The following is a 19,191-nucleotide window of genomic DNA, read 5'->3' as shown; positions in this document are numbered from 1 at the left end:
TGAATTTTTCCTCTTGATCTCCAGCGTATTCTGCTAGGAAGTTGGTGAGGCATTGGGCTTTTATTGCCGTCCGAGCTTCATATTTCAGGTCGAATTCGGAGAGCTCAATTGCCCATTGAACCATTCTGCCCGCAATGTCCATCTTCTGGAAGATCTGTTTCATGGGCTGATTCGTTCGGACTTTTATCGTGTGCGCTTGGAAATACGGCCGTAATCAGCGTGAGGCTACTACTAAGGAGTATGCAAAATTTTCAAGTTTTTGATACTTTAGTTCAGGGCCTTATAAAACTTTGCTGGTGAAGTACACAGGATGCTGCTCGACCTTATTTCCCGTATTAGAGCTGATGCTACAGCTCTGTCTGCTACTGACAGATACAGGACGAGCTCTTCCCCGACTATGGGTTGGGTCAAAATTGGAGGCTGGCTCAAAAACCTTTTGAACTCCTGGAATGCTTCTTCGCATTTCGGAGTCCATTCAAACTGGCATCCTTTTCTTAGTAGAGAGAATAGTGGAAGGGATCTTAGTGCCGATCCTGCCAGGAATCTGGAAAGGGTGGCGAATCAGCCATTCAATTGTTGGACCTCCCTTAGACAAGTCAGGCTTTTCATTTCTAGAATAGCTTTGCACTTTTCGGGATTTGCTTCGATCCCTCTTTGTGTTAGTATGAACCCTAGAAATTTCCCGCCTCTACCGCGAAGGTACATTTTGTGGGATTTAGTCTCATCCCATGTAACCTTACGGTGTTGAAAACTTGCGAGAGATCTGTCAAGAGGTCGGTCTCCTCCTTAGTTTTCACCAGCATGTCATCTACGTAGACCTCCATTAAGTTCTCGAGGTGGAGAGCAACCACTTTATTCATCAACCTTTGATATGTGGTCCCAGCATTTTTTAATCCAAAAGGCATTACCACATAGCAGTAGTTTGCTCTAGGTGTGATGAATGAAGTTTTTTTCTCATCCGGCTTATACATCGGAATTTGGTTGTATCCCGAGTAAGCGTCCATGAACGACAAGTACTGATACCCTGAGCTCGCATCTACTAGGGTGTCAATACTGGGAAGTGGATATGGGTCTTTGGGGCATGCCTTGTTCACGTCGGTGTAGTCGACGCACATCCTCCACTTTCTGTTTTGCTTTTTGACTAGCACTACATTTGCTAGCCATGCCGGATACTTGAACTCTCGGATGAAGTCGGCCTCCAAGAGGGCTTGTACTTGCTCCTCCACCACCTGAGCTCGTTCTGTTCCGAGCTTGCGCCTGCGCTGCTGTACGGGTCGTGATCCGGGGTGTACTGAAAGCTTGTGGGACATGAGTTGAGGGTCTATCCCTGGCATGTCGGAAGCTTTCCAAGCAAAGAGGTCGGAATTATCTCGCAGGAGCTTTATCAGCCTCTGTTTCAAATCTCCATCTAGACTGGCTCCTGTGTTGGTATTTTTTCCATCCTCTTTTCCAATTTGAACCTCTTCAGTTCTTCCCCCCGGCTGTGGCCACAACTCTTCTTTAGCTTTTATTCCCCCGAGCTCTATGGTGTGAACTTCCTTGCTCTTTCATCGGAGGTTCAAACTTTCGTTGTAGAATTTTCTTGCCAATTTCTGGTCTCCCCGTACCGTCACTATTCCCTTAGGTGTTGGGAATTTCATGCAAAGATGAGGGGTTGACACCACCGCTCCGATCCGATTTAGCGTAGTCCTGCCAATCAAGGCATTATACGTCGATCCGACATCGATGACGATAAAATCTATGCTCAGAGTTTTGGAATTTTCCCCCTTTTCGAAGGTCGTGTGAAGGGGGATGTATCCCAGTGGCTTTATTGGCATGTCTCCTAGTCCATACAGGGTGTCCGGGTAAGCTTTTAGCTCCCTTTCATCCAACCCTAACTTGTCGAATACGGGTTTAAAGAGGATGTCAGCCAAACTCCCTTGGTCCACCAAGGTTCTGTGGAGGTTGGCATTCACCAAGATCATGGTTATCACCACCGGGTCGTCATGCCCGGGCATGATCCCTTGCCCATCCTCTTTGGTGAACGAGATGGTTGGGAGATTGGGAGTCTTGTTCCCGACTTGATAGACCTGCTTTAGATGTCTCTTGCGAGATGACTTGGTGAGCCCTCCTCCTCCGAACCCTCCTGAGATCATGTGTACATGTCTCTTTAGGGTTTGTAGTGGTGGGTCTCTTCGATCACTGTCCTCTCGTTTCCTTTTTTCGTGATTGTTCGATCTCTCTATGAGATATCTGTCGAGCCGACCTTCTCTGGCCAACTTTTCTATCACGTTTTTGAGGTCGTAACAGTCGTTTGTAGGATGGCCATACATTTTGTGGTATTCGCAGTAGTCGCTGCGACTTCCCCCCTTTTTGTTCTTGATGGGCCTAGGGGGTGGAAGCCTTTCAGTGTGGCAAATTTCACTATACACATCGACTAGGGAGACTTTCAGAGGAGTGTAAGAGTGATATCTCCTTGGCTTTTCCATGCCAATCTCCTCTTTCTTCTTGGATTCTCTCTCTTTTTCTTTCGACAGGTGAGAGTGTCCAGGCCGCCAATTCGGCTCTCGTAGTCTAGCATTTTCCTCCATGTTGATGTACTTTTCAGCTCTTTCCTGTACATCGTTCAGGGAGGTAGGGTGTCTTTTTGATATGGACTGGGAGAAAGAGCCTTCCCTGAGCCCATTTACTAGGCCCATGATTACTGCCTCTGTGGGCAAGTCTTGAATTTCCAAGCACGCTTTGTTGAACCTTTCCATGCTTCTCAAAGGTTCTCCGACCTCTTGTTTCACACCAAAGAGGCTTGGTGCGTGCTTTACCTTGTCTTTTTGTATAGAGAATCGCATCAGAAATTTCCGCGAGAGGTCGTCGAAGCTCGTGACCAACCTTAGAGGAAGGCTATCGAACCACTTCATCGCTGCTTTCGTCAAGGTGGTCGGAAAGGCTTTGCAGCGAGTGGCATCAGAAGCGTCGGCCAGGTACATCCAACTCTTGAAGTTGCTCAGATGATGCTTTAGATCCGTGGTCCCGTCATAGAGGTCCATATCAGGGCTCTTGAAGTTCCTAGGAACTTTTGCCTTCATTATGTCCTCACTAAACGGATCGTCCTCCCTTAAGGGTGAATCTTCTCGGTCACTGCGAGGGTTCTGGTACTTAAGGGAAGATTCTAGCCTCAATAGTTTTTCTTCTAACTCTTTTCGTCGCTCTATTTCTTCCCTTAGGTTCCTTTCCGCCTCTCGTTGTCGCTGTAATTCCTGTTCTAGCTGCGCCAGACGTCCCTAGTGGCCGTTGACCAATTCCATTAGTTCGGCTGCATGGGGCAGTCATTCCTTTCCTGATTCACGCCCTTCAGAGGAATTTACCTTTGGGTTTTTTTATCCCAGAGGTACCCTCTTTTTGTTGGTCATTCGCTTCCAGATGGAAGGTCATGTCCGCCTCATTGTTTCCTGTGTTCAGGTTTTTTTGTTCTGAATCGGTCGTGGCATGGCCATCTTCGGGTGAGTTGTTCGCCATTGAATGATGATCTCTCGGGTCCCCGGCAATGGCACCAATGTTACGTTGGGTAACTGGAGATTGATGGACTGGATTGGCAAGTTTGCCCAATCGCCTTGGGAAGAAGGCCTTTAGGCTTTGTCTCGCGTTCGAGACCTCCGACTTGTGTGTATGGAAGAATGGGGGGTGGTACCTACAAAGACACTCCAATGCCTAAGTCAGCAAAGGTCTAAACAGGTTTAGAGCGTATGAGAACTTAGAGATACCTGAGGGTTGTCAGTGTACTTATAGGGGTGAACCCATAACCACCGTTGGAGTGGTTCTACCTTTTAAGGAGGATAACCGTCCCTTTATCTTAGGGAGGTTGAGATTTGACTCCTGAAAGTGGGTTGAGAGATTTTAGGGACAGTTACTTATTTAAACAAGCGTTACCTGCCACCTAATCTGACTCCCGACTTCCTTTTAGTGGAGTCTTCGTAGAATCCGACCTCTTGGACGGAGGTCGGTTGCATGGGGAGGCTAATCTATGGATTGGGCCTCTTTGTCTTATTTGGTCCTGAGCCTTAGTGTTGGGTAAGGGTATGAACACCTTCTTTATTAGAATTATTTCTTTCCAAACTAGCTTGGTCATTATCTCTAATAAGTAAGTACTTGCTATTAACTGCACCCTTATCAGACTTTCTTCTATTAGAGCGTTTGACCATCATCCACGATCCAAAGTTTGGGGGGTCTTGAGAATATTTGCTAATGGTTGAGTAGTTCTGGGCTCCTTGATTCTCGCTAGGATTAGTAATAATTCATGGATCATGATTACCCCTATTCTACCCCATTTTACCGGCAGTTTCGACCTCCTTGTTAAGCCCACTATCCTCTGGTGGTTCACTGCATTTCTCCGATCAACAACCATATTTGCCATGATTGAATCAGATGAGATGTAATCCCTGATACTTAATGTAGCGGATGAGATGTAACTCCTGATACTCAATATTGATAATAGTTTCAAGGACTGATATTTTCGGCACTACCGTCTTTGACAAATCAATCTCCACACATATTCTTGAAAACTTTTTTCAATAGTGAATAGAGGTTGCGCAATCTATTTTTAGCATAGTACCAATAGTGGATCTAACATGCCAAAAAAATGATGGTTATATAGTTCAATGGGCAAGTTAAGGATACGAGTTCGAGTTTCGATCTTCTTCACTTGATTCTCAAATGACAGAAAAAAAAGTCTCCTCCTTTGCACTATAAGATATTTCCCAACAATCATTCACAGACCATCCAGTAACACATGGCAGTAGTCTTCTTGATATAAAAAATGAATCAAAAAGTAAACACGACCCATATCAATGACGTTAATCTTACCTTTCTTTACCCAATCTCTATTGAGGTGTTGTTCCATAAATTTCAAACCCACTCACTTTCCAAGAACTTTGACCATGAGAGCAGCGTGTCATGGTTTACGTCATTTATAAAAGTCATCCTTTGTAACTTGAATGATTGGACAAGGGTCACAAGCAGTATCCCTAACAGAGTCGTCTTCGACACTCTTTGTCCCTTTTAATTTGTACCACTTGTCCTCAAAGTTAGGTTAGTCTTCTTCAATGTCTTCCGAAAGATCTTTAATATCATCCATTCCATTGCCTAGAACTTTCAGTAACAATTCTTTATAAAAATTTTTTATAGTAGTTTAGATTTCATCATCGATCATCATAAGGTTTTTTGGGAGATCAAGGTCCACCTCTTCTCGTGCTTTAACTTTTTTAATGCTTTTTGTCATAAGATCAATTTCTTCTACCGAAATGTTAGGAGATCGCTCTGAACTCATGGAAACAAAACACAAAAATAAATTTTGATGGTTATTAAATTTATTTAAATCTTTCGTGGTCAATTTTGTCAGTGTCAAAATCTTCTATAATAAAAAATAATTATTTACTCTACAAACTTATTTGTTCATATATTCTATTGATATCTAACATAAGAAATTGACTTGAACTAAATAATTTAATGAAATAAAAAAAAGTTAAAAATGGATATAATAATAAAGATTTGTTCATATTTAAAATATTGAAGCAAATATTATTGGAAATTGATCAAATGACATAATTTTTTTATACTCACTTGAAAATTACAGAATCCCGTTCCTAATTTTAGAAAAAAAAAATGATTGAAAACTGTATTGGATTTTGCTTAAAATTAAATTTGTACTGCCTATTTTGTATTCATTTGTTTTGTTTTGGTTTGCCAATCAAAGGCTTAAGAGTTAAGAATGAATTACAATTAAGACTTTTACAGAGGATGAGCAGGATTAATAACTTCTGACTCCCATTTCTGATATCCCCACCTCCCACTGTCAAACACAAACAACCGCGTCTCTCCCTCCCTCTCTCTCTCTCTATCCATTCTCCATAAATTACCATCTTCTTCGCACTCTCTTTCACTCATATTCTCCATTCCCCCAGATCTTCACTCTCACTCACTCACACTTCTCCATCAATGTCGTCCACCGGATCCGGATCCGCCCCCAACGGCGAAGCCACTCCGCCGTCGCAACGCAAGGTGGCTCTGATAACCGGAATCACGGGTCAGGACGGTTCCTACCTGACGGAATTCTTGATGGAGAAGGGTTACGAGGTGCACGGCCTCATCCGCCGTTCCTCCAACTTCAACACGCAGCGGATCGAGCACATATACGTGGACCCACACAACGCCCACAAAGCACGCATGAAGCTCCACTACGCCGACCTCTCCGACGCCTCCTCCCTCCGCCGATGGCTCGACACCATCCTCCTCGACAAGGTCTACAACCTCGCCGCCCAGTCCCACGTCGCCGTCTCCTTCGAGATCCCCGACTACACCGCCGACGTCGTCGCCACCGGGGCCCTCCGCCTTCTGGAGGCCGTGCGCTCCCACATCTCCGCCACCGGGCGCTCGCACATCCGGTATTACCAGGCGGGATCCTCGGAGATGTTCGGGTCCACACCACCGCCTCAGGACGAGACCACACCGTTTCACCCGAGATCCCCTTACGCTGCATCCAAGTGCGCGGCGCACTGGTACACCGTCAATTACCGCGAGGCCTACGGGATCTTCGCCTGCAACGGCATCCTCTTCAACCACGAGTCTCCTCGCAGAGGTGAGAATTTTGTGACGCGCAAGATCACGCGGGCCGTGGGCCGGATCAAGATCGGGCTTCAGAGAAAGCTCTTCTTGGGGAATCTTCAGGCTTCTAGGGATTGGGGTTTCGCGGGGGATTACGTGGAGGCTATGTGGCTGATGCTGCAGCAGGAGAAGCCCGACGACTATGTGGTGGCCACGGAGGAGTCTCACACCGTCGAAGAGTTCCTGGAGGTGGCGTTCGGTCATGTGGGCCTGAATTGGAGGGACCATGTTGCTATTGACAAGAGGTATTTTAGGCCCACTGAGGTGGATAACCTCAAGGGTGATGCTACAAAGGCCAAGAAGGTGCTTGGGTGGAAGCCCAGGGTGGGCTTTGAGCAGCTCGTCAAGATGATGGTCGATCAGGATGTTGAGTTGGCTAAGAAGGAGAAGGTTCTTGTTGATGCTGGCTACATTGATGCTCAGCAACAACCTTGATCTGCTACACTCCCTACTCCCTTTCTTCAATTTTTTTTTTCTTTTTGGTTTTGTTTTCAGTTTAGATCAATATTGCCACAAATTTAATTCAATTTAAGGAGCTTCTTTATCTCTGTTTTAGTCATATAATTCTGTTCTTGTTAAATGATTCAATTTCGTCATCATAGCTTAAGAGAGTTTATAAATCTATGAGTACGTTTTGGTTTTGGGGTTGTCTTACTGTTGTAAGAAGTGCATTGCTTGATATAATATCGCGGTAACGTGTAACCCCCTCGAATTCAATTCATTCTATCCAATGCTCCTTTCGTTCTTTGCTTTCATCTACTGTATGCCTCAGGATGCTCTACTATTAGTCAATAATTAGTACTGAAATAAATTCTACCTGGATCTTCGTTTTACTGCACGATTTCGTCATTTGAATTAATTTGTCTGTCTATAGTCAATAAAAAAGAGGTAAAGCTCTGTCCATATTACTTTGGCTGGATCCTAGATCGATGGGACTGGGAGCGTTCGGTTAGTGTTGGACGTTATGTTTCACTTGGAATATCTTCCGTGACACTTCATATGTAATCTGCATGATTCGTTTCTGTAATCTATATGACTTTAGGGATCATCATATCCGTAATCTGCATCCGGAGACAATGCTCTGCATGATTCATGTGTGTTTGATCCAATTTTCTCGTGTACTCCTTTCATGTCTTTTTCCACACTGTTGGCTGTGTCTATTCTTTTGATTTTATAAGACAATTATATCAACAACATATTAACTTCAATTTTGCATGGCCGATATAATACAACTTTATGTGTAACATCATTGAGCCCGTCAACAAGAAAAACATGACTGTGAAGGCCGTTAGCAAAGTGCATCAAAAAGAAAGTGGCCATGTGCACATGTTGCAGTTGAGGTTACCACATTTTATATCAACCAAATATGGAAAACAACACTGTTAGGATGTATTTAGTTTGCGTTTTTATTTTCAGTGTTTTTTGTTTTTTGAATAAAAAAGTGAAAACAGTGAAAATAATAAAATTTTGTTTTGTTTTCATCTCAAGTTTTTATTTTTTCCTTCACAAAATCCAGAAAACAAAAAACACTAAATGAAAATGCGAATCAAACGCACCCTAATATTTTAAGGTTTTCTTTTTCTCTGTTTTCTCTCTAATGAGTGCATAAGAATACATGAATTTTGTCTAAAACTACTTATAAAAAAACTAACAAGCATCTTAAAACAGTTGATGTCAAAAACGATATTTTAAATCCCTAGCCAATGGACGAAAACGTTCCCCCCCCCCTCCCCCTTCTCTTTATTTTTTTTCTCCTCTTTTTTCCTCCGAAAAAAAGACTGCACATGTCATGTCAGTGATAGGGAACAAATCTCCCTTTGTTGAAGCATTGTAGCATGGCTGGAAAGCTCCAAAGGTTGCCACGTATTAGATCTCAATTAAATGAAAACCTCTATACACAATATTAATAGACGACCATGTGAATGTGATCCCTAAGTTCCAAACTACCTCAGATTCAATAACAAGCATGGAGCCCTCTGAATATATGCACAAGAACCAAACCTGTTGATCTAACTACGCATCAGTAGAAGGTGAATTTGTTTCTGAAACTGTTGGCAAACTAGAGGGTGAGGCTAAGTTTTTATCTTTGTCAACTGTAGAAAATGCGAAGGGCTTGACAGAAGATTGGAGAGATTCTGGGCCCTCTGCTGCAATCCTCTTGCACAATGCGTCGCAGTTATTGATAACTTCAGTCAACCTTCCTTTGAGCTCACCAATTTCCACCTGAAGTGAATGAACTGAATGCACAAACAATGGTAAGCCGGAAAAATATGTGGTCGTAATCATCACTAGCTCAAAGTATAAACATGGTCAGGATATTATGATTTGGTGAGCCTTCTAAAGTTCTATGAGCTTAAGACCATTGAAAGAAGGAATCTTCTCTTTCAAGTTAACAGATTCTGAAACCATCTGTCACAGATTTTTACAGTTTTACTCACTGCGCCTACAAAGTTATGAAGACCTTGAGTGCACACATTATTAAAACTCGTGTGTTAATAATTACCTCCCGATAGATGCTGTGAAGTAGTCCTCATTGTGGACATGGAGTAGTTATATCTCTGAAGAAGTTTGATTGCCAGAGCATCTGCGACTTCTATTTTGTTTTCTATCTCCTCCTGCAAGGATTTGTGTCAATTTTCTGCATGTACAGGATAACAGGAATATCTCATTGCTTTTATAAGTCATAATGAAGGAATACAAGTCAAGTTTCCTAAGTGGCAACAATACAATGATAGTCGAAACAACATAATATAGAAACAACAAAAAAAATGATCAAGGGGTAGCCAGAAAATAGGAGTTTCACATTCTGATAAAGATTCATCCGACTTGGTAACTTATTTTGAATTTGATAATCATGTCCACTGCATATGTACATTAGACACATTAAGCCGGCAGTTATCACCATGTAAGGGTTCCCTACTATTCATCATTTTATTTATTTATTTTTGTCAATTTTTCCTCTCCAAACATACTTCAATTCACTAAACTAAACAAAGAATTAGCATCACCATTCAGAATCTCCTGCCTGGAAAAGTCAAACTAATGATAGGAGATAACTTTTTCATGATCATTCACCACCAATATTTTTATATTGAAATAGTTAAAAAGGTATACAAAATTACAAATCCTTTTAATCAGTGTGGAAGGTTGAAACAGTCTAGTTTTAGCTAATGTATTAGGATTTCACTATGGTTGAACTCTATGATTGACTTTGCAGGCAATTCTTCAAGTTTCAAAACTTATGAGATGCTATCAATAAACTTTACATCATGACATTTTACCATTATTGAAGATATGAAGCAATTTCCCATTTCATGCAGCATTATACAGCCAAAAAATTGAGGTCTTGACAAATTATCATCATACCATTGTAACTGGCATTCCCAAAACACCACACCACGATTACATTTCTTGAACCAACATATTATGTTAAAAACTAGATCATTCGTTTATTGAACAGACCTGTCTTTTGCTGATTTTTTCAGCCTTTTCCTCTTGCCACTCACGATAGATTGAGAAGAGCTCCAGTATAACCTTTGGATTCACTATAGCTGTTTCAACCATAAAAAGAGAGCTGCTAAGTATTTGCTTTAAGAGGACTGCCACCATGAAATGAGCCAACCTTCTTAAGCAAAGCTGAAAATCCTGAATCTTACTCACATCAAAGTGTTTCATAAAATCAATAAAACCATAAGAAAGGAACAGAGGTTCTCTCTCACATCAATGAGTGGAGGGCATTCCATTCAGCAATGTTCAATTTTGCAATCTAGCATGACATATAGAGATATCTATGCCGTCAGCTTTTGTTAATTGAAGCATGGAAAGGAAACAAGGGGTAACGGTTTTAAAGAGAAACTGAAGGGTTTATAGCTTTAGCCTTGGCAGATAAGCAACAGTAAGGGATCGAGTATCGTTGCTTATTCTACAATCAGTTTGCCTTAAAGTTACAGTATCCAAAACCTTTATCATAGGTCATATATTATGCAAGTAACATATTAAGTAATAATTCACCAAAAAACAATTTATTTGAGTTTTCAGTTTTGATTTTTGAGGATTAATCAGTTGCAACCGAAGTATATATGATATGAATGAACATATTGGGGGGAAAGTAGAATGATTAAGGCATAGGAGATGCTTACCTGGAACTGAGGAGGAAGGCCTTCTCACCAAGATCTCAGTCAAGGTACCCTCTGATGGGGGAGACGTTAGAATGGGCGATGTCTACAATACAGGAACAATAAAGTTAAGAGAAGGATAAAAAAACAAAGAAACAAATAATCAAACACCTGGTGTTCTTACTAATTACTAACAAAAACAAAGAACGTACTACATACCAGTTTGAGGGATTTGAGCTTGTCCAAGATGGGGTCAGAGGCTGCGGATCGCTCAGTTACGGTGGTGATTTTGTCACCCGGTGCCTTCAGCCATAACAAATTAATAAAGCAAACAAAAACAACATAGAATTGAATATAAGAAATAATTATACTTGTAGAGTAGACTCTGAAGCACCCATGTTTTGAAATTGGGAATGGTGTGTTGAATCGAGCTCAAAATATCGAAATCCGAAACGTGGTGAGCTCTCAAAGCTGTCGCAGATAAGCAGTAAAACCTTCAATTTCATCAGTTGGAACTCAGCTCCTGCTTCTTTTCTTGACGATCTCGCTCCTCATGCTTGCGGAGCCATTCTCCATCTTGTTTTTTTATTGTTATTTGGTTTTTTATTTTTGGAAAGGGTGCGGGTGGGGAGTTTTGCAGTTATTCTAATGGTACATCTAGTTATCTTTACCTTTTAGAATTGGTGAGTTCTATGATGTGTTTTATTATGGTGTTTAAATTGTTTAATATTTTTTTGAAAGTAAAAAATAAATGGGAAAAAAATATATAGGTCCCTGACTTTTTAAATTTTTGATAAATATATTTTTGACAAAATTTAAATACAAAAAGTCCCTGATTTTAATAAATAGAGGACAATTTAGTTCTTCCGTCTATTTTCCTCTCATACACCAAACGGAATTGGCTGACGTGGCTGAAACGGTGTCCAAGTGTCCATTATGATGCCACGCTGGAAGGGAAATAAAGTTCAAAGGACAAATAAGTCCTTGACATCATTTTACAAATAAAGTTCGAAGGACAAATAGGTTCTTGAGATTTTTTTTTTAAAATTAATAAACTCATTTCCTAAATTCTCTCATCTATTTCTTTCTATTTTTATATTTTTCTCTACTATTTTTACTCTATATATAATTATATTTTATATTAGCAATTTGACAAATCAAAATATGTCATTTGATTTTTTTACAATTAAAATATATTAAATGTAAAAATATACATATTAAATTATTTTAAATTTTAGATAACGAACGTTAAAATTAATTATTAATAAAAATTAGACTTTTTCATATAAAAATAATAACTAAAAATGTTATTATTTAATTTTTTATCTGCGGATATCTTGGTCTTCTTAGTCAAAAACTTTTGTCAACTTACGACTTTTTTGTAAAAGTAGTTTGATTTTATAAATCTTTTGTGTCATGCATAATTTATACTGTTAGAACAAAGTGAACTATAATTTAAAAAAAATTATTCTCGTAATGTTATTATTATGGATAAAAATACTAGTTCTAATATAATACACAAATGCACTAATGCCAACTTAATACATGAATGATGCACAAATGAACTTATGCTAACTTGATGCATAAATGAACTGATGCTAACTAATGCTACTGGTATGATGAAAACTGAACTAATGCAATTTAACAAATTCTAATATAATACATAAATGCACTAAAACTGAACTAATGCAATTTAAGAAAAAAAAAGTAGAAATAGAATAAGCCCAATTTCTACAATTTTAATACAAATAATTTAAATTGGAGAATACAACAAGTTAACTAGATTTCAAAATACAAGTATAATTTTATAAACTAAATTCTCATAATAGAAACATAATAGAAGCATAATTAAAAAAAAATCTCAAGGACCTATTTGTCCTTCGAACTTTATTTGTAAAATGACGTCAAGGACTTATTTGTCCTTCGAACTTTATTGCCCTTCCAGCGTGGCACCGTAACGGATACCTGGACACCGTTTCAGCCACATCAGCCAGTTTCGTTTGGTGTATGAGAGGCAAATAGACGGAAGGACTAAATTGTCCTCCGTTTGTTAAAGTCAGGGACTTTTTTGTATTTAAATTTTGTCAAGAATGTATTTGTCAAAAATTTAAAAAATCAGGACCTATCTGTTTTTTTCTCAAAATAAAATGTTTAAAACAAAAAGTAAAATATTTAAATTTATTAAATATTATCTATTTGTCTTTTTTAGTAAGTTAGGCACAATATCAAAGGCACCATAGCATTCACCTTTAGAATTTTCGTAAAGGAGAGGAGAAAATATTATAACTAATAAAATTTGGAAAAGTATATGAACCAACTCTAAGGGCTTGTTTGGGTGATCTTTAAGAAAAGATCTTTTTTTGATTTATCTTTTTTTAAAAGATCGTATAGAGAAGTAAAAGTAATTTTATGTTTGGATATCTCATGTAAAAAGGTCTTTTTATCTATCAATTATGTTTGGGTATAACAATATAAAAATACTTTTTTGTTTATTTATTACATGAAAAACATCTTTTTTTTAAGGAAAAAAGATCTTTTAAAAAAAGATGTAAATTACAGCTTCTAAAAAAAAATCTTTTTTTATTTTACTAGTGCTTTTACTTTTACTACTAGAAATTTGTCAAACACGTTAAAAAATTAAAAAAAGATATTTTTTCATTGAAAAAAGATCTTTTTTTAACAAAATAATGGCGCCCAAACATGCACTAAATCAATTAAGAATGGAATAACTTAATTAATTATAAATATAGTAATTAGTTTTATTTATTTATGATTTAAAATATTAGTTATTAAATATTTCACTACATTTAAATTAGGAGGAGATACGTTTAGTATCATTGCCACGTGAATCACGAAAACTCTCAATTAGTTTTCGTCTCTTCACTCTCATTTTCTCTCCAAATGCCTAAAATATGATAAATCATAAAATAGAGTAAGAACTATCTAATTTACAAAGAAAAAAAACATCCTAATACCTAACATAAATATTATTTATATAGAAATTTTAAATTCATCCAAAAATATTTGATTGAATTTTTGCTGGAACCATCTTGATTCCTTACAATTATTGATAAAATTTTATAATGGTCCATTATTAATTGTTTAAGATTGGAGTTTGATGCACCTTAGAGGGAAAGGGAATTGTGATCTAGTTAGATTTTTGTATTCACATAATTTTAATTAATGAGTAAGAAAGTCAATAGTTAATGTGAGAAAAAAAGTTACCACGTATAATTTGATTCAATAATAGAAAATAATAAAAATTAGTTCAAATAATTTAAAATTATTTTATTAATATTAATTAATTATTATTAAAATAATTATATAATCATAAATATTATATATATAAAGTTATAGATATTATATTATTAATGGATAGAAAATTAACTAGTACTTTGGTATAAAAGACTAGGTATCTATTATTTTAAATTGTGCAAATGTTTCGTAATATAAGTGAAAAATATACAATCAATGAGATTTGTGAAATTTGTAAAAAATCTAAACAAACAAGAGATAAGTTTTTTTCGAGTGACTATCAAGCTTCCAATATTTTTTATTTAATCCATTGTGACTTGTGGCGATCCGATAGAACTCCCTCCTCGTGTAGTACTTCGTATTTCTGAACTATTGTGGATGATTGTTCACGAGCGGTTTGGATATATTTGTTGAAAGAAAAGGTTGAGTTATCAATCACAGTGAAAATTTTTTTCGCTTTGGTTGAACGCCAATATAATAAATATATTAAAATAGTGCGATCTGATAATGGAACGGAATTCATGTGTTTAAAACAATACTTCCTACAACAAGTCAACAAGGCATTGTTCACCAATCGTCATGTGTTAATACACCGCAACAAAATGAACGAGTGGAGCGCAAACATCAACATATTCTCAATGTTGCTAGATCATTATGTTTTCAAGGCAATCTTCCTATCCAATTTTGGGGAGAATGTGTCTTAACTGCTCGCTATTTAATTAACCGTACGCCATCCTCAGTACTGAAGGGCAAGACTCCATATAGGTTTTTCATTGAACAATTCCAAGTTATGAGCACTTGCGAATTTTTTGCTCTTTGTGTTATGCTCAAAATCAGAAAAGGCAACGGGACAAATTTGCCAGCCGTAGTAAAAAATGTGTGTTTGTCGGGTATCTTTTTGGGCAAAAAGGATGGAAACTATTTGACTTGGAAAAAGAAGTTTTCTTTGTTTCTCGTGACGTTCATTTTGTTAAAGATGTGTTTCCCTTTAAAGCGGATCAAATTTTGGAACCAAGGATTGAAGATATTGGACCTCTTGTGACAGAAACAATTGTTGAAGAAGACACACACAACGAGACCAGTACTTCACACTTGAATGACTGTGATGCGAACTCCCTTATTGAACAACGTATTGACCAAAAGGGGGACATGAACTCAATGATGAGATTGAAGAGTACATCGCTGATGATGCATCGGAATCAAGTGTAGTAGAAACAACGCCAATTTCTGATCTACCACTAGTCACGATGGACGTTCCACTTGGTCGGGGTTACCGCATGAAGACACCCTTAGTCAGGTTGCGCGATTTTGTCTCTGCTGCTGCGATACCAATAGGCCCTACCGACCAACCTCCCTCTCAATCAAAATCTTCAAGGGTGTCCTATCCTATACAAAATTTTGTGAATTATAATTTCTTTTTCAAACAACACTGCAGCTTTCTTGCCTCTCTCCAGACAGAACAAGAGCCTTTATTGTCTCAAGCAGTTAGAGATGAGTGTTGGCACGAAGCGATGTCCCAAGAAATTCGTGCACTTCAACTCAATGATACTTGGAAGCTCACAATCCTTCCTCCAGGAAAGAAAGCACATGAGTGAAAGTGGGTTTATAAAATTAAATACAATTATGACGGGACAATAGAGAGGTTCAAAGCAAGACTGATAATTTTGAAAAATAATCAACTAAAAGTCTTGGATTACAATGAAACGTTTTTTCCAGTGATAAAGATGGTAACAATTTGCACAATACTCGCAGTGGCAGTAGCCTAAGATTGGGAACTCCACCAAATGAATGTTTACAATACATTTCTTCATGGAGAACTTGATGAGGACGTTTACATGAAGTTTCCCCTGGTTTTCAAGTGTCTCAACAAGGACTGGTTTGTAAATTTTAGAAATCTCTCTACGGACTACGACAAACTCCACGATGCTGATTTGCAAAACTTTCATCAGCTCTCCTTCGATATAGTTTCAAGCAATTCCCGAAAGACCATTCCTTGTTTAGCTTTTGCCACAATAGTGTGCTATTGGTAGTTTTGGTATATGTTGATGACCTTGTCATTGCAAGAAATGATGGTGCTACAATTCAATGTTTCAAAGAGTATTTACACACATGTTTTCACATGAAAAATTTAGGCCAGCTGAAATACTTCTTAAGAGTTGAGGTTGCTAGATCTCCGACTGAAATCTTTTTGTGCCAAAAAAAATATGCTTTGGATATGATCACCGAAACAGGACTTCTAGGTGCTAAGCTTGTAGCAACACCGTGCGAAGATAATCATCCACTGGGGTCAGCTACAGGTTCTCTTTTATCCGATCCTTGTATATATCGTCGACTTGTTGGAAGACTGATTTATTTGTGTTTTACTCGACCTGATCTGTTCACATGTTGTCCCATGTCATGCAAAATTCACGCATCAAAGACTGGCAAGCTGCTTTACGTGTTGTACGCTATTTAAAGGGACATCCTGGACAAGGAATTCTTCTCCCACGAGAGAATAATTTACGGCTCTAGATGGTGTGACTAATAGTTGTCAACTCACTCTCAAATCAATCACAGGCCGATGCATCCAACTTGGTAACTCATCAATATTTTGGAAAACTCAAAAACAACAGACAGGGTCTGCCTCCTCCTCTACTGAGGCTGAATATTGGATCAGACAACAAATAATTGAAGTGGATTAAAAATATACTTTCCTCTCTATCCGTGCCTCATCATGCCCCATTCGTCTCTATTGCAACAGTCAAGCAGCTCTTCAGGTTGCTAAAAATACAGTTAAATATTATATTAATAATATTTCTATAATTTAAGTATAAATACGGTACTCCAAGAGTACTCTCATGTATATCTTTACTAGGATAGAAAATTATGCATTCTAATTTGTTAAGATTGTAAATTATGCTTTTTAAGATAGAAAATATTTAATATAGTTTCTTATCAAAAGTTATATATATGTATTCATGACTAATAGAAAAATAAGTTGAATTTTTTACATATATTATATAAAATAACTTTAAATATTATCCAAATTAATTTGACGATAATTTTAAATAATAAATAATTGTAAAAAGAAAGTAGCAACGAACTCTAAAATTATACTCCATCGGTCATTTTGTCTCTATATTATTTATTTGAGTAATTATTTAAATCATTTTTTAAAGATTTTAAAGGTAGATATTTTAGTCCCTAAAAAAAATTAATATACAAAAATATCTTTAAAGTTTTATTCCGAAAGACAAATCAGTCCCTGCTCTATTTTTTTGGCAGAATAGTTATCCAAATCAATCCCAAAAATTAAAAAAATATATTTTAGTCCTCTAAAAATTAATACACAAATTAATTTTCAACGTTTTTCTTTATTAGACATAACAGTTCTCTATCTATTTTTCGAATTAAACAAATATTATTAAATGTCTTAATTGTCGATAAAATTATCATTTTTATAATATAATTAGATTTTCAATAATAATGTCACTTAATAATAATAATAATAATGTTATTCAATAAAATTTAAAACCATTTAATATTTTGTATTTAGTATAACTTAGTTGGGTGTGATAACTATGAATGAAATATAATCAAAATTATTCTTCTATTTTCACTTGAATCTCAATTTAATTACTAAATTATCAATTAATTTAATATAATTAGACTAACTTAACATATACATTTATATGACATATATATCATTTTTCTTTGATTTATAACGTATTCAAAAACCATGTTAAAAAAAGTGTGTTAAATTTATATTCTCCGTTAATAAGTTATGTCAGAAAAATAAATAAAAAATTATGTTTGACAGAAAAAATGTTGGAGATTAATTTATATATTAATTTTTTTAAAAATTAAAATATTTATTTTTTTAATCTTTAAAGACTAATTTAAATCATTATCCTGTCAAAAAAATTAAAAACTAATTTATCTATCAAAATAAAATTTTAAAGATATTTTTATGCATTATTTTTTTATGAAAAAATATAGGAAGACAATGAGAATACTAAATAATGTGAACAATAGATATGTCGAATGTTCAATTCAATAGGTATGCAGATGATTATGTTAATTATTCTTAATTGGATGTTTTTTTTATTCGATTTACTCATACACAATTAATAACGGCTGGATGTTTAATTCACTAAGTTACGAATGGTTATCCTAATATTAAGGTTTAGGAGGTAATTTAGAGTGAAGTGCTTTTTTATTTTATTGGGTCAATTTTAAAATCCAATATTCACATTATTTAAAAAAATTATTATCAACCTAACAAAATTATTTTTTTTAAATACTAAAATATCCAATTTTTTAATTTCTTGAGGAGTAATTACTACTCTATTTATTTTGAAAGCGCGGCCTATCTTAAATAGTTTTGATCAGAACGGGGTAGCACGTGCGTTTTTATAACCTGCGAAGGCACTTATTAGGTTCATTGTCGGTGGAATATCGAATCCTCTCTCGTCTTGGCGATTGAAGAATTTGAAAACCCTAACCTGGTAATTCCCTTCTTCCCTCTCTTCCAATTTGTTATTCCCACCTAAATTTTTTCATACTTCGGTGATTCAATGTGTCTTTAGTCCCTTACGTGCTTCGATTTGTAGATAATCTCCTCTTTCGTCTTCCGCAAGCAGACATGGCACGTACGAAGCAAACCGCTCGCAAATCTACCGGTGGAAAGGCTCCAAGGAAGCAACTCGCAACTAAGGTTTTCATTCTTTTCTAATTCTTTAGCTTTTATATGCTTTCGATTTTCACGTTTATTGTCGATTTAATTTGTTCTTTTTCTTTCTTGTTGCATGTGTTAGTGGCTTGTTAATTCTGGTTGTGATTATTCGATCGTTATTTTGTTTGCTTAAGTTTCGTAGTTGGATTTTTCGACAATAGCATTTTAATCATTTGCTGCAGTATTAACATCTTTTATTTTATTTATTTTATCTGATTTGGTAAATTGGGAACTATTCTATATTTTAGCAAGACTTTTGAAAAACATGTCTTCCAACTTAGCATGTTTGGTCTTGCTCATTATTCATCATGAATTGAATAAATTCGATGTTTTGGGTCTTTGAATTTCACATTATTGTGTTGGATTTTTAAGTTTGATAAATTTTGTGCTACATGTGTAAGATTATTGGGAAACAATGCGTGCCCAATTACCATTTTAGTTGAATTTCTTGAAGTAGAATGATAATTTTCATTA

The 19,191-nt window shown here is 36.6% G+C and overlaps 4 protein-coding genes across 5 annotated transcripts in view; 2 read left to right on the top strand and 2 right to left on the bottom strand.

The window, feature by feature from the left end:
- Nucleotides 1–1,547: 1,547 nt before the first annotated feature.
- LOC107488026 (uncharacterized) lies at nucleotides 1,548–3,062 on the bottom strand. Its single transcript, XM_016108723.1, has one exon. The coding sequence runs from the start codon at nucleotides 3,060–3,062 to the stop codon at nucleotides 1,548–1,550; it is 1,515 nt and encodes a 504-aa protein (XP_015964209.1).
- Nucleotides 3,063–5,761: 2,699 nt separating this feature from the next.
- LOC107488051 (GDP-mannose 4,6 dehydratase 1) lies at nucleotides 5,762–7,377 on the top strand. The gene has a single exon (XM_016108749.3). It carries the CDS (start codon nucleotides 5,968–5,970, stop codon nucleotides 7,066–7,068), a length of 1,101 nt encoding a protein of 366 aa, XP_015964235.1. The 5' UTR covers nucleotides 5,762–5,967; the 3' UTR covers nucleotides 7,069–7,377.
- A 1,048-nt stretch (nucleotides 7,378–8,425) lies between these two features.
- Nucleotides 8,426–11,379, bottom strand: LOC107488049 (uncharacterized). The gene is made up of 6 exons (XM_016108745.3): nucleotides 11,120–11,379; nucleotides 10,968–11,051; nucleotides 10,773–10,854; nucleotides 10,096–10,184; nucleotides 9,137–9,248; nucleotides 8,426–8,870 (listed from the first exon to the last, which is right to left on the bottom strand). The coding sequence occupies exons 1-6, from the start codon at nucleotides 11,252–11,254 to the stop codon at nucleotides 8,647–8,649; spliced, it is 726 nt and encodes a 241-aa protein (XP_015964231.1). The 5' UTR covers nucleotides 11,255–11,379; the 3' UTR covers nucleotides 8,426–8,646.
- A 6,983-nt stretch (nucleotides 11,380–18,362) lies between these two features.
- LOC107488050 (histone H3.3) overlaps nucleotides 18,363–19,191 on the top strand; it is a 1,736-nt gene continuing 907 nt past the window's right edge. Inside the window, exons 1-2 of one of the 2 annotated variants that reach the window (XM_016108747.3) lie at nucleotides 18,363–18,490; nucleotides 18,596–18,699. In XM_016108747.3, coding sequence (XP_015964233.1) covers nucleotides 18,628–18,699 — 72 coding nt within the window. In that variant the 5' untranslated portion in view covers nucleotides 18,363–18,490; nucleotides 18,596–18,627. The remainder of the gene's footprint in view (nucleotides 18,491–18,595; nucleotides 18,700–19,191) is intronic. The other variant, XM_016108748.3, reaches the window with a different exon arrangement.

Source organism: Arachis duranensis, chromosome 5 (genome assembly GCF_000817695.3).
Source record: "Arachis duranensis cultivar V14167 chromosome 5, aradu.V14167.gnm2.J7QH, whole genome shotgun sequence".
NCBI classification, from domain to species: domain Eukaryota; kingdom Viridiplantae; phylum Streptophyta; class Magnoliopsida; order Fabales; family Fabaceae; genus Arachis; species Arachis duranensis.
The sequence above is the reverse complement of the archived record's forward strand: the minus strand, read 5'-3'. Positions and strand labels throughout refer to the sequence as shown.